The sequence below is a fragment of the Gadus chalcogrammus genome, chromosome 18, assembly GCF_026213295.1.
Source record: "Gadus chalcogrammus isolate NIFS_2021 chromosome 18, NIFS_Gcha_1.0, whole genome shotgun sequence".
NCBI lineage: Eukaryota > Metazoa > Chordata > Actinopteri > Gadiformes > Gadidae > Gadus > Gadus chalcogrammus.
In genome coordinates this window covers 10,288,378-10,311,994 of record NC_079429.1, presented here as the reverse complement: position 1 = coordinate 10,311,994, position 23,617 = coordinate 10,288,378, and the positions used below count along the sequence as shown (strand labels likewise).

The 23,617-nt window shown below is 43.8% G+C and overlaps 4 protein-coding genes across 6 annotated transcripts; all 4 read right to left on the bottom strand.

The window, feature by feature from the left end:
* Positions 1 to 2,050: 2,050 nt before the first annotated feature.
* On the bottom strand, positions 2,051 to 4,681 carry ch25h (cholesterol 25-hydroxylase). The gene is made up of 2 exons (XM_056577128.1): positions 4,169 to 4,681; positions 2,051 to 3,399 (listed from the first exon to the last, which is right to left on the bottom strand). Exons 1-2 carry the CDS (start codon positions 4,595 to 4,597, stop codon positions 3,037 to 3,039), a joined length of 792 nt encoding a protein of 263 aa, XP_056433103.1. The 5' UTR covers positions 4,598 to 4,681; the 3' UTR covers positions 2,051 to 3,036.
* Positions 4,682 to 5,092: 411 nt separating this feature from the next.
* c18h10orf88 (chromosome 18 C10orf88 homolog) lies at positions 5,093 to 11,749 on the bottom strand. Of its 2 annotated transcripts, XM_056577382.1 has the most exons (9): positions 11,137 to 11,749; positions 10,712 to 10,841; positions 10,163 to 10,363; positions 9,809 to 9,881; positions 9,189 to 9,416; positions 8,930 to 9,058; positions 8,401 to 8,506; positions 8,083 to 8,284; positions 5,093 to 6,252 (listed from the first exon to the last, which is right to left on the bottom strand). In XM_056577382.1, the coding sequence occupies exons 1-9, from the start codon at positions 11,180 to 11,182 to the stop codon at positions 6,033 to 6,035; spliced, it is 1,335 nt and encodes a 444-aa protein (XP_056433357.1). In that variant the 5' UTR covers positions 11,183 to 11,749; the 3' UTR covers positions 5,093 to 6,032. The 2 variants fall into 2 exon arrangements, with proteins under 2 accessions (XP_056433357.1, XP_056433358.1); XM_056577383.1 differs by having other exon boundaries at positions 5,094 to 6,252; positions 10,712 to 11,747.
* A 519-nt stretch (positions 11,750 to 12,268) lies between these two features.
* Positions 12,269 to 16,086, bottom strand: LOC130371557 (hydroxycarboxylic acid receptor 2-like). 2 transcript variants are annotated; one of them, XM_056577384.1, is made up of 4 exons: positions 15,930 to 16,086; positions 15,632 to 15,753; positions 14,877 to 15,379; positions 12,269 to 14,337 (listed from the first exon to the last, which is right to left on the bottom strand). In XM_056577384.1, the coding sequence occupies exons 3-4, from the start codon at positions 15,237 to 15,239 to the stop codon at positions 13,624 to 13,626; spliced, it is 1,077 nt and encodes a 358-aa protein (XP_056433359.1). In that variant the 5' UTR covers positions 15,240 to 15,379; positions 15,632 to 15,753; positions 15,930 to 16,086; the 3' UTR covers positions 12,269 to 13,623. The 2 variants fall into 2 exon arrangements, with proteins under 2 accessions (XP_056433359.1, XP_056433360.1); XM_056577385.1 differs by lacking the exon at positions 15,632 to 15,753.
* Positions 16,087 to 18,372: 2,286 nt separating this feature from the next.
* On the bottom strand, positions 18,373 to 21,831 carry LOC130370850 (hydroxycarboxylic acid receptor 2-like). Its single transcript, XM_056576360.1, has 2 exons — positions 20,876 to 21,831; positions 18,373 to 20,044 (listed from the first exon to the last, which is right to left on the bottom strand). Exons 1-2 carry the CDS (start codon positions 21,245 to 21,247, stop codon positions 19,379 to 19,381), a joined length of 1,038 nt encoding a protein of 345 aa, XP_056432335.1. The 5' UTR covers positions 21,248 to 21,831; the 3' UTR covers positions 18,373 to 19,378.
* Between the last annotated feature and the right edge of the window lie 1,786 nt (positions 21,832 to 23,617).

Here is a 23,617-nt window from a genome sequence, read left to right as displayed (position 1 = left end):
TGCCTAATTCATCACCAACAACAGCCTATCAAAACGAATGACAAGTGCGGGGCTATCAGATACCTTCCAATCATAACTTGTTTTCTTAGAAAAAATACCAAAAGATGTTACCGCGTTTCCTATTGGGTTACCGTTATACAGAATATTATACAAATATTATATTATACAGAGTTATTGCATCTCGCGCAAGCACAGACTGTACAGTACAGGCTACTGTGTAGTTAGCGGTTGTCTTCGTGGTGTGTTTCAATGCAACTTGTCTGCCAAACGGGTCAGACGAGAGGCAACGGATTGGTCGGATATTCTTCTCTCAACATACTCTAACTGTTACGGCCCAACACTTACGGGGAAAGAGAAGCAGCAAAGAACCAGATGGAGTTGGTTAAGACCTTTCCCCGAATGTAAGACAACCCCACTTTGTCAGACGCATTACCAGGAAACCACAATAACCCCAATATAAGACCACGTCTTATATTGGGGTTAACACAGTCACTCATAGCCTATGAGCCATGAGGAATGCATGCAGACACTAACTCTTAGATTTCCAAAGAAGTTTGATCACACTTTATAATTGATCCAGGAAACAGTGGGGGTGAAGGCGAAACATATTAACTGTCTGATGATGAAAGCAAAGTTGTGGTCAGACACAGGGCTCTGGCAGGGAGGGGGATGGAACAGAACGAGGGGAAACCATATTAACTGTTTAGGAATTAATACATTCTTCTTCATTCTTCTGTTTTTGACTTCTAAGTCACCCCAATCATGCCATAAACTGTTAGAAAACAGAGCAGGTGGAGGCTGTGGGTGGTGGTGCTAGTTGAAATCAAGAGTGTATGTTGGACGGAAGTATTTAAATGGACTATACTGTAGACGACTGGGTCAGGCCAACGCGTCATTGGTCACCTGATGGGCTTTGCACGATTGGAGTTTCCCGGCATTTCCCCCCTGCTCGGCCCCCGTTTCCTGTTTAATCTCAGCCAAAGCCATCAGAGCATTCAGAGTATTTCTAAATGAAGCTATAAGTCAAATAAATTGACATCATCAAGGTTTAGTGAAAACATAAACGTCATACTGTTGTATAACTAGTATTTAAACATTGATGAATAATGGACAACATGTAATGAATTAAATAAAGTGACACACAGACATGGCAGTTGTCTGTGTCAGTTGACAGACGGGTGTTTTTGATTCTTGTGTATCTATTGTTTCCGTTAGGAAAGTTATTCAAGTTTTTCAATATGAATAAAGTTTCACGGGTCAGCTGTAGGCCTACAGGTTAGTGTGGTTTCATCATATTTCATTGCAGTGTTTTTGTTAATGAAAAGACGAGGTGACTGCACTCAAGAAGGCGTCGTCCGCCTTCGGATAAATCTAATCACGCGTAGCGTAGGCCTACGCATGCACGTGATTAAACCAATCACAAAGCCAGTCAAAAACTCACTCCATCCGGTTTCTCTAAATTGCCTTCCCTTGTATGACAGATAAGAGGCTATGCTGTGAATATTTGCAAAATATTGCGTGGAAGTAAATGGAAGTCCTCTCAATGGGTGCCTAGTTTTTTCCCTTGTTTGTCCGTTTTAACTTATCAATTAACATTAAAAAACGATAAATAGGCAAACCAAAATGGCTAAATTGCGTTCAGCATTTAAACGATATGCCGAAGTGTTTATCCTGTAAGCATCACCCGACTAATTTAGTTTTTTGACAACCACATGTTTATTCTTTCCAGTGACTCGTGTTTTGAATTGATTTTCGATTCATAAAGACGTATGGTATGGTATTACATGAATCTAAATCTCAATTGTTATCTCAATCTGCTGTTCATTATAGAGCCTCCCCCCCTCCCCTGCCCCCCCGCCCACACACACACACACACACACACACACACACACACACACACACACACACACACACACACACACACACACACACACACACACACACACACACACACACACACACACACACACACACACACACACACACACACACACAAAAACACAGTGAGCTGTGATGCCATCAGATGCATGTGGCTTCTCACCACAGATTATAAAGAACGTATGCCATTAGGGAGGGGTTTATATGATAATCGATTTATTATGTAGTATTTACAACATTATATTATTTTGTGTAGCATCACGTTGTGCAGGTGACGCACAAACATTACTCTGGTTCGGATTCCACTGTCAGGACTTTCACAGTATTTGGCAACATGCATTGACTCATTCATATTGAACTTCCAAATCTGACACACACCTTTAAATCACACCATGTACATGTAACATCCTGTTTCACATTTTGCATTTTGCCAACTCAATATTAGTCAATTCAAATGAAAGACAAGTTGAATAAACAAATACCTGCATAACCTTTTCCAGCGAGTTGTGACATAAAGCCTATACACCTTAAAAGGCACAACTTAATGCATTTAATAAGTTAGTTTCACCTGCAATGCTCAATACTTTGAGCAATATGAAAAGCACATGAGAAAATATATAACTAAATAAAATAATATAAATATATATAATTAAATAAATGCCTCTCAATAAAATTAATATGAATCCCTTGTAACACATCCAAAATGCTTTGCATTGCTTCCATTGTCTTATAAGTTAATGTCGATACTTGGATGAGCCTCTCATGACATGCCTGCCATCTTCCAGCCACTGGCCTGAGAACCACTTTTATGGCTGAGGGGCATATACAGATGCTTGACTGGCTCTACTTGTACTAGTTACGTCGGCATAATTCACTCTGGTTCTCTGTGGAAAAAAGCTCCCATTAGCTCAATTTTCCATTGTCTTTCGCAAAGTTCCTGTTCCCAGTTGACATGCACAACGATTGCATAGCACATACACAAGTGCAGATCAGGACAAACTGATCCTCAACATCTTCAAAACAGATCTGGATCTTTGATCCGCACCTTCTTGGTCCAGACTTATTTCCTGAGAGTCACACATGGGAAACTAGTTAACGCCTGACTGACGTTTAGAAAACAACATATCTTCCTCTTGGGTCCAGGTGGCCCTCATGCGCTCACTCGGGGTGTTCATGGTGTTCTTGGTGTGGAGGCTGCCGGAGCAGGGTGCCGGCCAGCCGGTCCCAGTGGGTGAAGTAGGGCGCGTAGTTGGACTTGAAGGTGAGGTGGTGTAGGTCGTGGTGGGGGGCCCCACCGTAGAGTCCGAATGGCACCCAGTGGTGCAGGGCCCAGGGCAGGTCGTAGCCACAGTGGTCGTCAACCGAGAGCCAGATGTTGAGCACAAAGAAGGCCAGCTCCGTCAGGGGATGGCAGCGGAGGAGGTAGGGGTTGATGCCCGCGAACAAGGCAAGGGACAGCATCTCCGTGGCCCCAGAGTGTTCTGTGGTTAGGGCCGAGGTCGCTGTGTAGCTGTGGTGAACCTTTAGGGGAGGGATACAAATATTATTGTTTTTGAACCAAGGTAGATTCTTTACAGGTCTCACCAGCGGATAAATCTATTTAACCAATCACATTATGGTATCTCCTATAAGTTGTAGGGCAAACACTTTCATTTTTGATACCAACTTTCTATGAAAAGGGTGATAGGCTATTTTAGTTATTGAACAGGGAAACTCACGTCTCCAAAACACACCCACTTATCATAATCGCCTCCTACGTGAACAGACAGGCGTGACTTGAGAAAGTAATTTCGTTTTCACGTGCGGGCAGGACAAGGCGGGAAGGGAGAGATTTATGTTTGATCCAATCTCCAGCAGTGATTTAAGGAACTCTGTGCGTAGCGCGCCACTTGCGTTGCCCCACGAATAGGCCTACGCTGCGTTACTTTTAATGCATCGATTTTTTTATTGCTATTAGTTTTATCTACCTCATTCTTTTATCTTCTTTTTTGGGGGTTTACAATTATAGGGAAAACACTGTGGTATTAAAGTGGCTTGTTTTCCATTAAAGAAAACAATCAGACTATTAATATGTCTACTACAAATAAATTCCTTCAGAAAGTCGTTTACATGGGTTTATCCAAAAGTAAGGCATTGGGAAGAATCTAAACCACAACAACAATAAATAAATTGCAGAGCGACCTGCATTATTTATTCGAATCAAAATGCAGAGTAGCTGTAGGAATCAGAATAACATCATGTCACGAGGTGCAGGAATGGAACCACTGTACAAAGCCACAAAAACACCAACCTTGTGGAACGTGCGGTACAGCCAGGGGATCTTGTGGTGGAGAAGATGCCACACAAAATACTGGAAGTCAAACAGGAGCAGACAGGCCAGCACACCTCCAACCAGGCTGGGGACGCTGGGGGCTTCCCTAGGCAGGTTCACCGGCCTCCAGTACCAATGCAACACCGTCACGGGCAGGATGAACACCAGGTGGTTGTAGAGGCAGAGGGCCAGGCAGCTCTTGATGCTCTTCAGGGTGACGGTGTTGTTGGGCTGGGTCTTGTATCGTCGGATGAGCGGCACCCACACCGACAGACAGTCCATCAGCACGAAGGGCAGGCAGAAGAAGAGGTAGATGCTGAATGAAAACAGCACGGGGAAGAAAGGCGAGCCCATAACACCTTCATGTCCGAGGACAAAGTCCCAGGTTGTCTGGAGTAGTAGATACATCTCTTTGTTACTTTTGTGTAATTTAAACCCCCCGCTCGGAGATCTTGCCTTTTGGGTATTTCACGGAGCGCCGGCCCTGGGTGAGGTGACTAAACTTGCTGCAACCTCCAAGTTACAGGCTACAACCTCCAAGTTATAGCCCCGCCCCCTTTTCATACGTCAGAATCGGATGCTGATGAAAGGGGCTTTCCTTTCTTCCATTCAACAATAACTCGTATGCCAATTGATGTCAGGCAAGATATAGACATAATAAGGCCAACCATAATTTCCTTAATACATAATCCTGAGTTGAACTTCATGTATTGCCATAAACTTCAGGGAATAAAGTAACCTGAAGTTTCAGGTATAAACTTTGGGTTTGCATTGCACTGAAGAATTTAGTGTCGAGCGAGTGTATTACGCTAGTCAGTGAGTGCAGAAGTATGAACTTACAGCGCCGCCTTGTGGTCAACAGAAGAACCGCGCTTCGTGTGGTTTGGAGCTGGTTGCATCACGTATCAGGTAAAGGCACTCTCCTCTCATTTAGTATTGCACAAATATATTTTATTCCCGCTCTACATGTCGCAGAGCAGTAAACAAAAATGTATAACAGGTAAAATATTAAGTTCCATTCGACATTTTACAGTTGCAGACAGTATTGTTATAAGGCATTGATATGTACAGTCCCACATTAAAACCAACAGTTCACAGTTGGCATGAAAATAAAACAGGGTCTACTTCAGCACACTTGAAGTACTGAGGTTTGCTAACGCATAAATAGACTTTTACATTTTACGTCTATGTATTTGGGGCTTTTACCCAAAATGCTATGCTGAGTTTGAGAGTCTTGCTAAGGGACACAAGGGTTATTTACTGACACATACACGTTATAATTTAGTTATCCCATGTACTCATCCTGTTAACAATAGCCTTCAAACCAACACGTTTGTTGGTTGGAAACCTTATATCCAGTATCAGTGCTTTTCCACATAGACCTGATGACATCCTTTGTTCTAGAGTTCAGTACAGTAGAATACAACTTTGTGACTCTAACTGGACAGAGGGATACTGGAACCAGGACCTTCTGGGCTCAAGGGGGCCGGGCCGTGGTCTGGGCTGCTACGCCATCCTCTCACCCATAGCAACACTCTTATACCAACACGCTCTGTTTGGCCGTGGCTCATCTTGGATTCAAGGGGCGCACATCAACCACTGATATGAATTCAAACTACAAATCAGTTGTTAGATATTTCTTGGGGTGAACTTTCTTCCCTAAAGCAGGAGCCTTCGGTGTCCGATTATTCCGTCCCCTCTCGGTCCCTCTGGAGTTAGCATAGCTTGGGTTAGCAACATGCCGGTCTGAATCCGACTGTCTTGTCGTTCGAGATTAAAGCAATAGTCTTGTTAGCCTTTGACCTTTCTTTCCCTCTGGGGGCCCCGGTCTCAATCCCCGGTCTCACGCCGTGTGCAGCGGCTCCAGAGATGGCCGGCCGTCCACCAGTCCGACCCCTGCCTCCGGCGGTCCGGCTGCCAGGCCCAGGGCCGCGGTGGCGGGCAGGGCGGCCAGCAGCAGCCGCTCCAGCTTCAGCTCCAGGGCGTCCAGCCGCCGGTCCACGTGCTCCTTCAGCCTGCGCTCCATGTCCTCCAGGCGCCGCTCCATCGCCTCGTCCAGCTCCCTACACACACACACACACACACACACACACACACACACACACACACACACACACACACACACACACACACACACACACACACACACACACACACACACACACACACACACACACACACACACACACAGCCAGGCTGATCATCATGAAGGGAACATTATATTCCGGTGAATTCCACTGGTTACCTGCTCAATCTGTTATCGATTGCTAGTCTAATCCATCAGCTGGAGGGAGGAGATAGTCTAGCGGCTAGGGTGTGTGACTTTACGGTTTACTGGTTTGTTTATTTTAAAGTGAAGACTGTGTCCTGTCCAGATACAATTACTCCATTCAGTCCATCCTCCGATCAGCCAAATCAACAGTACAAAAGCCTCAAAACGCTCGTGAACAACACTTATTAACAACCACAATGCCAAACATTTCTAGAAGAAAGCCTCAATCAAAAGAGAGTTCAGTTAAGCTCTAGGTAGATTTCCATACTAGTATGTTGCGTCCCCCAGTATGGGTAAGAGACCTACCGGCTGAAAGTCGCGCTGACGGTCTGAGACGGACTGGAAACACAAGTGACGTCTCTAGACTTCCCACTTTCTCTCATTTTCTACCCCTGACAAACGTTTCCATTCATCAGACTAGTGGGACATTGTTATAATGGATTCCGCTGAAACCAGCTGCTAGAAATTCACTATCTAGATGAGATCAAACACTTGGTAGTGTTTGTTTAGGTTATTCTTTTAAGTAAGTGTTCATCATTTTTTGTAACTCTATTTATCATAAACATTGCCTACCAATTTAAGCCATTGTGTCAGTAGCCTTCTCTTCAGTGCTCTCTGGTGGTTGGTTTAAGGCCCTTATATAGAATCCACCAATGACATTCAATTGGTGGCCACATTAGCACAACTACAAGTTAATGTCATCGTCAAGGAAATTCATCAAGGAATCAAAATTTTTTAACCGAATAAAAAAGGCGTATGATTTAGGTTTTTAGCCAATAAGTAAGTAACTCACGCAGTAGCTTATGGTGAAAGTTATTTTTCCTTGATTTGAGTTGATGACCGTTGACAAACCGTAGACATCAAAAGTCCTACCCTGAAGTGATAACAATTGAATCGGTTGTCTTATTAGATGAATGGGTCTGTTTGTTCCTTGTATACTCAGTTCTGACAGCAATCTGACCGCCTCTGTGGGAGGACTCGCACACACCGACTAAATATCTAAAGCTCCAGGCATGATTTTTTTCATTGAAAGATTGTTCAAATGAACCAACTATATGTAGTACAGTTTTCATTGGGATCATATTACTAACTTGAAGAGTATTACATACGATTTAACCTGGATGAATGTTGACTTGTTCTGTGTCACTAAAACTGTATAGCCATCCCCCTTCAGCGACATCTTAACTTCCACTATATTAAGCAACTTGTCACAAGATTCTGTCCGTCTAGGACATATTTACCCATCAGAATTCTACTTATAGAGTCCCGTCTACTGGAGTAAAACTGAAAGATAACGGATCCACACTGCCTGGTTGAAGTGTTCGATTCTCATTTCCCAACTATTCTGAATGTCCAAAGGACATACAAGAATTAACTCATGCAATGAAACATGCAAGACACTTTGAACAAAAGTGTACGTCAAATATAATAATATGATACAATAATTATGATAATATAATCGGACAAAACACATTATAGTGTTACTGGACCCTATTCATGGTGGAATAGTTTATTTTGAGTTAATTTGTTATGAAAAATATTTGTTTTACCTAACTTATGTAAAAAAAAAAAAAGTACCAAAAAAGAACAGGTAAATCCTATTTTGGAAAGGGCCACCCACCAGGTTCCGTTCTTCGCTGCGTCGTCCAGCCTCAGCTGGGTCACCTGACCGCACACGCTCTGCAGCATGGGCAGGAAGTGAGCGGGGGTGGGGCCCAGCTCAAGGCCGCCACCACCGCCCCCGACTCGGCCCGGGGCCTGGCCGTTCAGGAAGTGAGACATCATCTCTGCAAGCTGGGCTCTGTCGATTGGTTCCTGGGCATCTGGAAAAACACAGAGATGGTGCAAACTTCCGAATTGTATTGCAACTTATGTTGCCTGCCTTACAGCCAGTCTGAATAATATTTTTTAGGGAACCAAAGCAAGCACCAGCCCATACTTGTATCCTTAGAGTCTCCAGGCGATGAGGAGGGAGAAACATCCGATCCCAGAGCTCCGTTCTGGGCCGGAGAAGCTGGACCTCCTGGGGGCCAGTTAGCTGCAGGCTAGGGGACAAGAGGGTCAAGAGTATCCAATGAAGACCCACATATGTCAATATATGCTGAGATATATGTAACAAACCTAAATTTACAGACAGCAGCTTTGGTGACCATATAAACAAAAATAATAATAATAAGATAAATGAATTGTATTTGATCGCTTAATCCCGGTTGCTTCAAAGGCCCTCCCCCTAGTCCTAGGCTATGTAATGGAATGGACAAACTTTTACTAGGCATGACATGAAAAAATTGCACATTATTTGGTTTTAAACACGCTTTAGTCCAAATTAATGTAGCCCTTTCAAAGGGCAATGTGCAGGTATATTTCAGATCAAATTGCCTCATACTTTGCCCACACGTTCATTCATTTGGTGTTGTCAACCTGCCAGTGGCGGTTCAACATTATGGGCTGACCAGATGGATTATTACCATGCAGGTTGTTGGAAGGGGTCCATTCCGGACCATGGCTAGGGGCCCGGCGCCGCCTCCAGCCAGGGCCGAGAAGGCCCCGCTCCCCAACAGGAGGGGCAGCAGCCCGCCCAGAGCACTGGCCTGGTTCTGGACAAAACAACCACAACATTGTTTCGTAACATTGTTATCAGTTCAGAACTCCACCCACAGCACAGTTGAAAGGGAGGTATTGAAATTGCGACGGAGGCTGTTCACTGAAAGCCTGGCTCCGCCTCACCTTCTGCTGGACGTTCACCATGTCCATGAGGCTCTGGGCTCCGGGAGAGAGGCTGGAGCCCATCTCCTCCACCAGGGTCTGGACCCGCTGCATGTCGATGCTGGGGCCCAGGCCTAAGCCCAGGCCTGGGGCGGGGCTACAGTCTGTATGAGGCGAGGGACCCTGGGCCTGTAGGCCAACCAGGATACGAGATACCGCAACATGGCTCCTCCCGCCCAGGGAGAGAAGCTACAGAGGGGGTGAGAGGGAGGAGGGGAAGAAAAGACGGGACAGTAGGGATTAGGTGTGAATTAATTTACACACCAGGCCTCACATTGGTGGAACACTGAGTGGAGACTGATGAGACACAATTGGCTCTTCTACTGCTTGACTCCCAGCCTTAAGGTCGTGCGTATGATATCTTGGGTTTAGAGCATAGAGTACAGGTTATTTGAGCGCGGTTCAATGCCTTTGAAGCTGCCAGAAGGCCTAGGCCTCCATCTAAATTCCCTGACAGCTTGTATTTTGGTCTCTCTCTCATACAGTCTGGAAAAAAGCATCAACAAAAAACACAACAGGAGAGAAGGATAGCCACTCCTATTAAATAGAGACAATGAATCAATTCCATTATATTAACCAACCTTCACGTCGCAGGATACACATGGGGATTCAAGTATCAGGTGCGTCTTATAAAACGGTCCCCGGTCTTCATCCCTAGAACAAAATGGAAAGAAAAACAGGTCACATCAGCAGCTTTCTGAAGCACAACACAAGTATTCCTATCCACTCATCGTGTGTACAGAACACTTCTCAAAGTAAAGATGCAACTATTGTCATGCTATCAAGAACATTCCATGTGAATGTTGTCATGCTACATTGACAAATGCTCCCCAATGGCTGAAATTGTATCTCCTGGCTTCCAGGCTTTTTTTTAATCGACATTCGGCATACAACTTCGTCAAACCACATTGGCCACGCAGTTAGTTTTTGGTTACCCGTTGGTCTCCATGCCGTTATCCCTTTCCCCTCTACTGGTGCCACAGTAGTCCCCACTCTGGGAATAGACCTCGATGGTTCGGGCCTCGCTCGTCACCAGCAGGCTGCTGATCAGGGAAGGGGGCTGTGACGCCGAGCACAGTGAAATGACGCAAGGAGAGCCCTGTTCCCCCTGCTCCAACAGCCCCAGACATGAACCCCTAGGTCGGAGAATAAAAAGATATGGGTCAAGTAGTGTGTGTCAGTGTCAGTAATGTTGAATATAACCGAGAATATATGCCAGTTTTATCCAGTTTCCATTTACACCACGAGTGTATGCAATCTTTGCATGGGTGTGGAATGAACCCGCATAAACGTACATGCTCCATCAGTTGCCTACCTCTGCAGAGATGTACAATAGGACAAATCATGCAATGATTTGATCAGGTCGGAACGGTTTCTGCTCGTGGTCCATTAACCCATGACCATTTGTCACGCCATGAATATATCATAAGCATTATTCATGTTGTATTCCGTTAGGAAAGCCGCGAGTGTTTCAATAGACGTACCCGTTTGTTGTGGCGCTGTCTAGGTCAGTGAGATGCTTGTCCTGAATGAGATGAATGGGGAGAAACAGCTCTGACAGTTTCTGTTCACTTCTGCAAGCCCATGTCGAGTGTCCGCTCACCATGGATCCACCTGTCACCGAAGTGTCGACATTTGCCATTTTCAAATTGATTTTATTGAATAAAGTCTAGAGTCTAGTTGAAGGAGCATCTCATAAGGTTGACTGCAGTCGTTGAATGGGAAGTGTGTTGGTTAGCAAACTAACATTAAACTAGCTTGCCAACCCCTATAATAATCACATACTCAGATGTCTGTGTCGGGTTATGTCTAAATTATAGTTTTATATTAGAATACATTGATATCTATGTCTACAAATGTGTCCCTATGTCCATAAACCCATAGTCTTCTAATCACGTTTCGCTCGCACAGTGAGCAAGCCGAGCTTGGTTGTGGTTGTTATGGGAAGACGTCATTCGGAAGCGACCTCCTCAGGACCCAATGTAGTGGACCATCGACATTCCTGTCGTAAATGTTGTTATCGCGTTACAAACAATTATAATCTGAACATAAGGGCTGCATCCGAATACCTAGTACATACTATTTCTGTCTAGTGTCTACTACTTGACCATACTACACTTGACTGTGTAGTACGGTCTACAGACATGCGTAGAACGCCGCCGAAACTCCACCGGATGTTTGGAGATGACGTATCTCCCCCCAGATGGCGGCAAAATGTACCTGTTTTCCGTCTTGTTATCGTTGCTATTAAATAAAAAAATGTCTCTTTCTACGCGAATGGCTCTTGAAATTGATATCTCTGCTAGAAGGCGTCGTCGTCGGTCATCTCGTAGAGCGACTTACCGGCAGGTTATGTTGTATATATGTGGACATTTGGTAAGTCATTTTTTTGGAATAATAATAATACATTTACAGTTATTTGTTACTCCGTGAAAAAGACGATTGAAGTTAATTTTTCCTTTTTTATTGAACACACACACACACACACACACACACACACACACACACACACACACACACACACACACACACACACACACACACACACACACACACACACACACACACACACACACACACACACACACACACACACACACACACACACACACACACACACACACACACACACACACACACACACACACACACACACACACACACAAATAAAAAGCCGCTGTTGGTGGTGTCGGGTCAGCCATCTCTTCTTCGTTTGTTACCAGACTCCGGTTGCATTGTGGGATAGCGTAGTGTGGTCCGTGGTTCACTTTGGCGGTAGTATGCATTCGGAAACGACTTCCGTACTACAGAATGCATACTATATAGTATGCAAGTACGAGTATTCGGATGCAGCCAAGGTTTGAGACAATAACAAAAGCTCGGAAGCTGGTTTTCTTATGAATACATCGTTTGACTAAATGGAATCTAGTGATTTAATAAACCATTGTGATGGAGAAGTATTTAAAGTATTATAATATAATAATAATAATAATAATAATAAATAATAATAATATATAATATATTTGTATGTATATTTATATTGTAATTACTAATGATTTTGAAAGGATTCCACGAAGAGGGACCTATATTTGAGGCCTTCTACAAATAGTTGATGAAATTACTATAATTGTAAGCTACTCTAGGAATGTACATGCTCTGGAAAAAAGGTATGCACAAAATTATGGTCTAAATTTAAAATTCCTCTACGTCTACTTTAATTTGTTTTCGATAAAGGAATATGTAATTGCATGCGCACAAATATAGGATCATGCACTATCTAATTAAAATCTTCTTTCAAATAAAATCAAATTACAAATTAATCTTGAATGTATTATGCAAAATTTGGAGATAAAAAATGAAAAATCGCAGCTTTATTGAATGGAACAATGCAGTGGAAACAGTGGGAAAAAAACCCATCATGGTGAGATGGATGCAGCAAGCTGCCCAAGGAGTAAGTTCCTGCTATAGAGGAGGGTGCAGTTTCAAGACCGCAGTCCAAGGGCCACAGTTTCACATTTCTAGGACCCTGGGAATCTCACAAGGAACTCAAAAAGGAAATCATGAAAATATGATCACCCACGTAGCTAACCAAATACCTGAATTTATTCACGTCTAACCATATGTGTTATTCATGCACGCACGCACACACACACACACGCACGCACGCACGCACGCACGCACGCACGCACGCACGCACGCACGCACGCACGCACGCACGCACACACACACACACACTATGTACAAATGTTAAGGGAGGGGTCCTCTATGTAGCCTACCTGGCAGTTTTCAAGTTCAAGCCACCTTCTTACGCGGACTTGTGATGGAAATGGAAAAGAAAACCATATATATTTTTGGAGCTATCGACACACACACACACACACACACACACACACACACACACACACACAGACACAGACACACACACACACACACACACACACACACACACACACACACACACACACACACACACACACACACACAGACACACACACACGTGTTCAGGAGTGTCATAGGTGCATGTCAAGTTTCAGAAATGTTCATTCATCAGGTCGGCCAAGCCATGCGTTTAACTGAAACTTGAATAGCGCTCCAAATAGGATTTTGGCACCAAACTTTCTGTAGACCTGGTTACAGTAGATAAGTATATATGGCCCAGAATTGACATGAACAAAGGGTATCGACAAAAACACTGTGAATACATAAATGTATAGGGCCCTAGAAATGCGGTCAATTGTACAGGAGTCCTAAAACTGCAGCCTCCTCTATTGAAGGAAAATAGTATTGGCACAAAGGGACACATATTTGCGTAATAAAAGTGAATACAGTTGAAGGCAGTTAATGCTAATAATAAAGGCCTAACTTATATATGCTGTACTATTGCTGTCATCAATGTTCATTCCGTCGCCTCGGTTGCCTTCTCGGTCGGGAGGGGTTGGAGTTCCTGTTGCGCGGTGGACTGCGTTTCAGACGACGTCCCCACTGCTGCCCCCTCTCCCCTGTCCCCCGCGCCGCCACAGCAGCCGCCGCCGCTCAGCGCCTTCGGCAGTGCGCCCACCAGGGCGTTGCGGAACATGGAGCTGGAGAAGCAGTAGATGATGGGGTCCAGCGCCGAGTTGAGGAAGGTGAGGCCGAACGACACAACGGTGAGCTGGGTGAAGGCGTAGAAGGAGGCGCAGTCGATCGGGCGTTGTGCGCCTATGACCCACAGCCCCAGCGTGGTCACCGTGCCGGGCAGGAAGCAGACGGCAAACACGACCACGATCGCCGTGCACGCGCGCATGGCCCGCCGCACGTTCTGCGCCTTGTCCATCTGCCGACGCTTCAGGACACTGAAGATGCGTGCCGAGCAGAAGAGCAGCATGGCCAGGGGCACGAGGAACTCCAGCACCGACAGGATGCGGTGCATGCGCACCAGGACGAGGATGGCCCACGACGCCTCCCCGTAGGACGTGAAGAAGAAACACTGGGTCTGGTTGCCTTCGCCCTTGATATGGCTGAACGCCAGCATAGGAACCCGCGGAGCGATGACTAGCAGCCACAGGAAGGCCACCGCGTACCAGGCCTGCCTCTTGGTCATGCGGTTGAAGCGGTGGTGTGGGTGCACCACCTGCGTGGGATGGAGAAAGTAATTACGCTGAGGTCAGGGCTGTACAGTGCTACACTTTTGACCGCATATGCTACTAAAGTCGATTGTGTGCAAAGAGAAATATTCGTATTATTGTCCCAAATTTCCCATTATCTTTTGTCCGTCCCTTTTGTTATATATATTTCCATACAATTATTGTTAAAAGGAGTATAATTATCATTATAAATTGGCTTTCCTCGATCTTAACATTCAAGTCCAAACTATAAAGAGTGGCAACAGTTTATTTGCAAATGAATTTGTACTAGGGCTGCTGAAATCTTGTCGGCACCTTTGCGGCAACCTAATAAAGTTAGCGTAGCCCTTATAGGCTTGCGGTTAGAGGTCCTGCAGAAATGGGCCTCATATAGGGGAGGAAGAGGAAGTAGGTCGGAAATGTGTAATGTCAGAGCCGTTAAATGCATAGACAATCACTAATTATGTTCGCTGATTTTGTGACTTATGGTGTTTGTGTGCAACCAACATATTTGGTATAGTGCAATAAGTTATTTGTGTGTGGTTACCTTAAAGTAGCGGTAGATAGCCACAACCGTCATGAGGCCGATACTGGCCGAGCGGTTGGTGAACATCAGGAAGAGGTTAATCCGGCACAGGCCGTCACCGAAAACCCAGTAACCCCTGAGCAAGGCATCGATCCTCAGTGGCAAGCTCACCAGCACGAAGAAGTCGGCGATGACAAGGTTGAAGAGGAACAGCGCATTGGGATTCCAGCTTTTGAGCTTCCAGCAGAAGATCCAAAAGGCAACGACATTTCCTAGAAGCCCTAGTATGACGTCTAGGGTGAGGATAGGCGGCAGGATGATGCCTTCCAGGCGTATTCCGATAGGTGGGCACCGACCCACAGGAGTCGGGGCGGTGACAGACATGTTCGTGGTGGGTGGGTATGAATTATAAATAGTGAGGTTGATTTTAGTTTGTCTTATGTTTATTTTTCTTTTGTGGATTTTGAGGCGTTAGATTTTAAGAGGTGAAGGTTTTTGATTGGTCGTTGGTCATTAGCCAGGGCCTTTAAAAAAAGAAAAGGAAAACATGTTAAAAATGTGAACATATTTCAACCCAATAATCAAAAATATGGAAATACCATTTTCTCAATGTTGCAAGTAAACCAGGATTAGAGCTTATCAACAAGTAGCAGGAATGTGGGCATTTTATTTTCTCCCTCTTCAAATCCTTTTTTCTAAAGGGATTGAACAATTTATAGCTACGTGAAGGGCTTCATGAAAAGCAAACACTGATTTCACTTGTACCATTTTTTCACCTTTTTTATGGATGCGTAGGCAGCAGGCAGCCGGATTTCATCACCTGTTTCCTGTTTTGTTATCCACTGAACTTCTGCTAAACATTTTACCAGAATAAAACGGATCTTACTGTTCCTGATTCCTGTAGAAACAAGTAATATGAGGCCACATGGAGGAAATAAATTAATCTTGTGTGTGTCAATCCTTTTAATGGGATACAATAAGTGATAAAAAAAAGTTAGAGCTGTTTCTGTATCTTAAAAAGTCTCGATCTCAATATAAACAAACTTTTAAACACTTATAAGAGCAAAGACTCACCCAGCAAAGAAGAATGTGTTGATGTTAAATAGTATTGATTGAAGTACAGCAGAGCCTTAATAATACAGATTCCGAGACTTGTCCAGTGAAGATTTTTTGTGAAGAAACGAGAAAATGTTTTCTTCCTCTCCTTTTATGTAAGGAGGACCCATTTAAACCACACCCTTAATAACCAAGTGAAGAGAGTCGATGTCGATGTGATTCAACGCAAATGTTATTGATAATTGTTATTATTTCTATAATCATAATTGGAATACGAATCTTAAATAAAAGCAGTGTTAATAAAAATAAGAATATTTTTTTAGAATAATTGTATAAAGAAAATATTTTATAATAATCTTTTAAAATAATTTTCCAGGATTTTGTTTGATTTAACCTTTATTATTTTATATTATCATTCATTATTTAACTTGGTGGATTTAATACTTATACTTAAAGGCCTATTGAAAAAGGAGTCTTATTTGATATAGAAATCTTTGTTACACACACATTTGTAAAACAACATCACAAAGTAACATGGTATGTATGTAACAATCAGAGCTGCAAAAAAATAGTAAAACAATAACATGCAGGGGTAGAAGATGTGGACATTATATTGGGGTACATATTGTATTATGTTGTTAGCATGACGTTTATCACGGTTTTACTATATGACTTGTTTGATTTCCTTCCTCATCCAGAAATACCAAAGGTCAAAGTCATGTTGAAATCAAGTGGAAAAACCACAGTTGCTCTAATTGATTAGAATTCCCCAAATTAAGACCAAGTTACACTCTTATGTAAACTTTTTCTTGGAAAGTATTACTGACACGTATGCTTGCATACGTTCTGCCCATGAAGCTGTCGTCATACTATTCCCAAGAAAAAAGAAAACGTTATTTGACTGTTGTAAAAATATGGAGAATTTTGTGATTTCTTTTGTGTCATGCTTTCTATTGAAGCATTGAGCTTCAACAGGTATTCTTAAAAAGTTATTTAGGACATTTATGCATATTTGCCAAACAGTTAGTCCTAGGGCCATATGGAGATGTAGTTTCATTTGGGATGCTGACATTGTTCTTCAGTGAATATGTATTTATAGAACAAAAAATAAATAAATACTCACTATCCTCCTTCAATGCGATAAGATAGGTGGTTGTTACTCTTCAACCATCTGTTCGGCAATAACTAATTGAAAACTTCCATGAGGTCTCTTTTCTAACCCCGTTCCCTCAACTACCTGTAGGTGTGCTTGTAGTAGCGCGTCCTAGCTCAAGGTTAGCAGTTATTTTCCATCAGCACAGCAACAAATATTTATACTATATAAACATAGTCGCCATTATTTGTCAGTGGGACACTGTTCTGTTTCCATATGTTATTGTGGAGGGTGTTTGTGGTTTATTGCTGGTTTAAGCAGCCTCACCTATAGCACGAGTCAGGCTGAATGGACTGAAATCATGGACCTATAAAGCGTGAGATACACGGATGAGATACACCTGGCTCACGGGGGACCACGTTCGGAATATGAGTTACGAACAGATTTGTATATAGATTGATCATATACATGTATTTACATTTGATGTAATATTAATATTATTTTATAATAGGCTATATTCACTAAATATTAGGAATCTGGCTCCATCTGTCGTCATAAGGGGCCAGGTTCCCTCCCCTTTCTCTGTTTTGCCCGCCCAGAGAATTTGGCTTTCCAATGAGAAAATGATCTACGACCGTGCGTGCGACACATGTGTGTGTGTGTGTGTGGGGGTGTGAATACACACATTGTAACGCAAGTGTTGTACACTTCTTTGTTATTTGGATAACCGTTCTGCTATTAGTGCTATGGCGCATAACACGCAACATAAGTTAGGGTGGGCGTAAAGCTCCCATTTGGTGAAAAGACTAGACTGCATCGGGTACTCTGACATCTCTGACGGTCCTTCCAAAATGAGACTCGTAGTGGGGGGGTTATCTCGGCCATGGTGGAGAAGGAATTGGCGGAAAAAGGAAATTTGGCTTTGACTCCCTGAAGTCCAGATTGAACCGCGACATGGAGGAGAAAGGGATGTTGCCCGGGATTGTGTCCGTCCTGAGCCCTGCTGCCGGGCAGCGGTAGTGGAGTCCCGTGGCGGTTGTGCCCGCCGGCGGTGGTGCTCCGGCAGCATGGCACAGTCACCGGGGGGCCGGCAGGAGACAATCCCGGGCAACAATTGTGGGCAACACGTTTGTGGAAAGGCCATTGTGGGACTGGCTCGTAGTGGCTGTAATTCTGCACCAAGGCTGCATTTCTTGAACGTCTTCAAATACTGTATTAAGGGCCCTCTAACACTGATATATAAGCATCCATAAAGTAGGATGCCATGGGACCTTTAAAATACTCTTTGTGGAAATAATAATAGGGGCTCAATGAATTCATTATAATAGCATGTCAAATATAATGAAGGAAATCAAACATTCTGACAAGTTAAACTTTTATTTCCGTGCATTACAAAATGTTCCCCTGATAATTGTTTCTCAAACATAAACTACAAAAAATTATGAACTGGAGATGCTGGTTGAGGAATGTGTCATAATGCATCGTGTGTGAATAATATTGTATAAAGCAATGCATACAAGTAAAAGTATGTAGATGACGTTGGTGTGAGGAGTTCCATTTTTATTTATATTCGTATATTTTCACTGGAATTACCTATGATTTTGAAAGGATAACATAACTAGAATCTTCTGTCAATAAAATAAGGTTATCAATCTTGATATACAGTCATGGTGACTGTATAATGCAATATCTTGTAGACAAAAAAGAAAAATCACAGCTCTATTGAATGGAACAATGCAGAAAACATTGTACCAGCATAGTGAGAAGGATGCAGCACATGCCCAAAGGAGTAAAGGCCGATTCATACCTCCGGATCCGGACGAAACGGTCCGTATCCGTATTTAACGTTGTGAATGGGCCTTAAGAGATCATTCCTACAATAGAGGAGGTTGCATTTTCAGGACCGCAGTCCAAGGGCCACTGTTTCACATTTCAATTCATTCGTCACTCTAGAATAATTCATGAAAACGTGATAAAATACAACACATATAACCACATATGGCTAATTAAACATAGACCTGTCAAACATAAAATAACCCTAACCCTTAAACTCACCATCTCTAACCCAATACCTAAACTTAACCATATCTAACCTTCTAACCAAACTAACCCAAACCCTAAACCTCTCTTATCATAACCATCTCTAAACCTTGGTTAATCTTGAAGGCAACCATGATATGCGGTCCTAAAGTGCAGCGGTCCTGAAACTGCAGCCTCCTCTGAGGGAACATACAGACACATAATAATATGTGAGTTATAAAGTTGATTACAGTTGAAGGCAGTTAATGCTTATCATAAAGGCCTCACTAATATATAATAATGCTGTCATCAATGATCATTCCATCGTCTTTCTCGCATTCTCGGTCGGGATGGGTCAGAGTTCATGTTGTGCGGTGGACTGTGTCCCTACCGCAGCCTCCTCTCCGTCTCCCTCCCCCCCGTGTCCCGCGCCGCCACAGCAGCCACCACCACCGCGCAGCGCCTTCGGCAGCGCGCTCACCAGGGCGTTTTGGAACATGGGGCTGCAGAAGTAGTACATGGCGGGATCCAGCACCAATTTGACGAAGTTGAGGCCGATGGATACAGCGGTGATCTGGGTGAAGACGTAGAAGGAGGCGCAGTCGATCGGGCGTTGCGCGCCGATAACCCACAGCCCCAGCGTGGTCACCGTGCCGGGCAGGAAGCAGACGGCAAACACGACCACGATCGCCGCGCACGCGCGCACGCTCTCAGCCGTGTCTATCTGCCGACGCTTCAGGACGCAGAAGATGCGCGCCGAGCAGAAGAGCAGCATGGCCAGGGGCACGAGGAACTCCAGCACCGACAGGATGCGGTGCATGCGCACCAGGACGAGGATGGCCCATGACGCCTCCCCGTAGGACGTGAAGAAGAAACACTGGGTCTGGTTGCCTTCGCCCTTGATATGGCTGAACGCCAGCATAGGAACCCGCGGAGCGATGACTAGCAGCCACAGGAAGGCCGCCGCGTACCAGGCCTGCCTCTTGGTCATGCGGTTGAAGCGGTGGTGTGGGTGCACCACCTGCGCGGGAAGCGAGAGGCAATTCTTGTGAGGTCAGGGCTGTATAGTTTTGATCGCATATGCTATTAAAATTGATTGTGTGCAAAGAGAAATATTATTATTGCCTACCGTCTCCCCTGTTCTGTATGTCCCATTATCTTGTCTGTGTCCCTCTTGTTAATTATTTCAATATAATTAGTTAGTAGGAGTATATCATTAATTGGCTTTCCTCATCTAAACATTCAAGGCCAAACTATAAGGAGTGGCAACGGTTTAGCTCTCAAAATTGTGTTAAACAGTTCACTTGTGCTATTGAAAATGTTCGCTTGTCGGTCCCTTTGTGTTAGGTTTACAGTTTGGGTAAAGCCCTGTGGCTTGTGGTTAGAGAGGTCCTGCAGAGATGGGGCTCATATAGGGAGGAAAAGTGTACAGGAAGTGGGTCGAAAATTAACTGTAAAAAGCACTGACAATCACCATTGATTATCGCTGATTCTGTGACTGCTGGTCTTTGTGTGCAACATACATAGGCTTATTCAGTACTTTGCTAGAAGTTCAATTCTTCCAAAAGCCAAGAAAAACAATTGCATATCCTTATGCAATTCCACTAGCCGACTAAAAATATGATCTCTAAATTATTATATTAGTACGAGAGACAGATTTATGAGGCGAATGAACGAGTGTAAACTTGAGTGAAACAAATGTTGGCCTCATGTATCCTACTTGTACTTGTACTCTATTTTTTGGTAACCAGGTCCCAATCGCTATCGAATAGGACTAATATCCTATTAACTGCCATTGCCATCTACCTCTACGTAAACGGTATGCGTAAACGGTCTAAACGTGTGAGCTTACCTTAAAGTAGCGGTAGATCACCACAACCGTCATGAAGCCGATACTGGCCGAACGGTTGGTGAACATCAGGAAGAGGTTGATCCGGCACATGCCGTCACCGAAAACCCAGTAACCCCTGAGCAAGGCATCGATCCTCAGTGGCAAGCTCACCAACACGAAGAAGTCGGCAATTAAAATGTTGAAGAGGAATTGCACAGTGCATTTCCAGCTTTTGAGCTTCCAGCAGAAGATCCAAAAGGCAACTACGTTTCCGAGAAGCCCAAGTATGACGTATACGGTGAGGATGGGCGGCAGGATGATGCTTTCCAGGGGTATTCCGATAGGTGGGCAGCGACCCCCGGCATCCACAGCTGTCGGGGCGGTGACAGACATCGTGGTGGGTGGGTAGGGATTAATTGTTTTGGATGTGTAGACAGCAGGATTTCGTCACCGGTTTCCTGTTTCGTTATATATTGAGCTTCTGCTAAGCATTTACAGAATAATTCCTGTTCCCGATTCCTATAGAAATGGATGGTGAATTTAATCCTTTCAATGGGATAGGTGCGGAAATTAGTTTCCGTTCCTTATTTTGAATCTCAATCTCAACAAACTTTTTTTTAACACTTTTATAGGCTACTAGAGCAGCAACTCACCCGGCAAAAAAGATAGTGATGATGTTAAAATGTAGGCCTATTGATGGAAGTAGCCTACAACAGAGCCTTATATAATAGTGAAGATGTTTTGAGAATGGACGAAACATCGTTTTCATCTACCCATTTAATGTGAGGACGACCCATTGAAACCACACCCTACTTTAAACAACCCAATGAGGTAGGCCTAAGTACTGTCCATGTTTGGTTATACAGCGAATTGTGACTCTTCAGCCTTGACCCTCTTATACCCCTTCCCCGTCGCAAAGAAACTGTAAAAGAACTCCCTAGCCCAATATCAATGCAACGAGCAGCAAACCGAAAAGAGTGAGTTATCACAAAAACTAAAAAAAGTCCTTCAGACAAATAATCGCATCGTCCAACCAGCTGTGTGTGAACTTCAGTATAATATAACAATATAAACACTAACAGTAAAGCTTATTTTCTGATTCTTGATCGAGTCATCCGCGGGTCTCGCGATAGTTTGAGTAGAAATGCATTTTTCTATTCAATCTGTTGTGGGTTTTCCTGTACTCCAACTTTTTAATCAAAGTTAACTTAGAAAACGGCGTAGATAACAAATCAGAATACAATTAACTCCTCGGCGGCTTTACTTTCCAAAACCTGTAGTGAGCAACATTCTGATATAGTTGACAAAGTTGCTGCTTTCATTTAACCCTTTAGAGGGCCCTGATGATTCCCCTCAGGTTCTACATTAATAATTAAACGATAATATTAATAATAATAATAATAATAATAATAATAATAATGATATTATTGATAATTATTATGATAATGTATGCCTGTCTTTTCCACCTCTGGACTACCTCTTCCACTTGTCCCCCCATCTTCTCCACCTGTCTATCTATCCATCTCATCCCCCTAGCTGTCCGTCCTCCTCCTCAACCTGTCTGATCCCTTCCTCAAGCTGTCTGATCCTCCTCTGTCTGTCAGTCTCCTTGACTTGTCTACCTGTCTCCTCCACTACCTGTCTACTGCCTCCTCCACCTGTCTGCTGGCTCTGTGTGCCTGCAAACCCCTTGACCTGTCTCCCTCCCCGCCCTCCCTGTGCCTCCTCTACATGTTCACCGGCACCGGACAGACTTTCCTGTGCGGCCGCCCGGACCAGCTGATGTGTCCCTGTGGCCGTCTTCTTACTGCTGGTCCCCTCTCCGGGACCCTCCCCCTTCTCTGGACAAGACCTGGCGACATGTCCCTCTAGAATAGCCAAAACACTTAAAGGGACACTGTGTAATATTTTAAGTAATTTATTACCTCAAATCAACGTATTCATTCATAAATAAGTCCTCATTGGTGTAAAATTATCTCTGCCAAAAATCGCACTTATCCTCCTGAGCGAAGAATAATTAATATTACATAGGACGGGTAAGCTTCATGGAGGCTTCCATGTTCCTCCGGTCTATGAACTGCCGAGAGGGACAAAAAGCCCTACGTGGTACCGGAAATGCAAACGCGTTTTCACTCTGAGCCAGCGTGAATGATGACTGAAATAATTCACTATCTTGCTCGAAGAGTAATTACTCATACATCATTAGCTTACACTAATGATTCAATGCAGTTTGAAATTTGTTTGAAATAACGAACCTCATCACTCGAATAACTCGATGAGGTAGTATTGGATGTCATGACACAGCTTCTTGGCACATACTGCCCACAGTAGTTTTTGAACAAGCGAGCACTATTAGTTTGAATGCAATATACAATTGTACCACTTGATGGGAGTAATTTTTACACAGTGTCCCTTTAAAGGCGTTTGTTGTTGCATATAACATACTCTGCAGAGAAAAAAGTCTAATGAATGAGGGCTCGCAACGTTTGACCAAGTTTAGACGGGAGGAAACCGTCTGCTACAAGTAAACAAAAAACATTACAAAAGTTAAACACACACACGCACACACATGCAGAGACAAAGAATATTAGATAGGGTAGGCTGCTGCAGGTCTACAAAAGATGGTGAAAGAGGCTACATTGTAAAAACATTAAGTAGTAGGCCTATTGTAAAGAGTCTTTTCAACATGTGTTTCTCAAGCCTCATCGGCCTTGTAGTTAAAAAACGAAAATTGTTTTTATCTACAAAATATTCCGTAAGGTT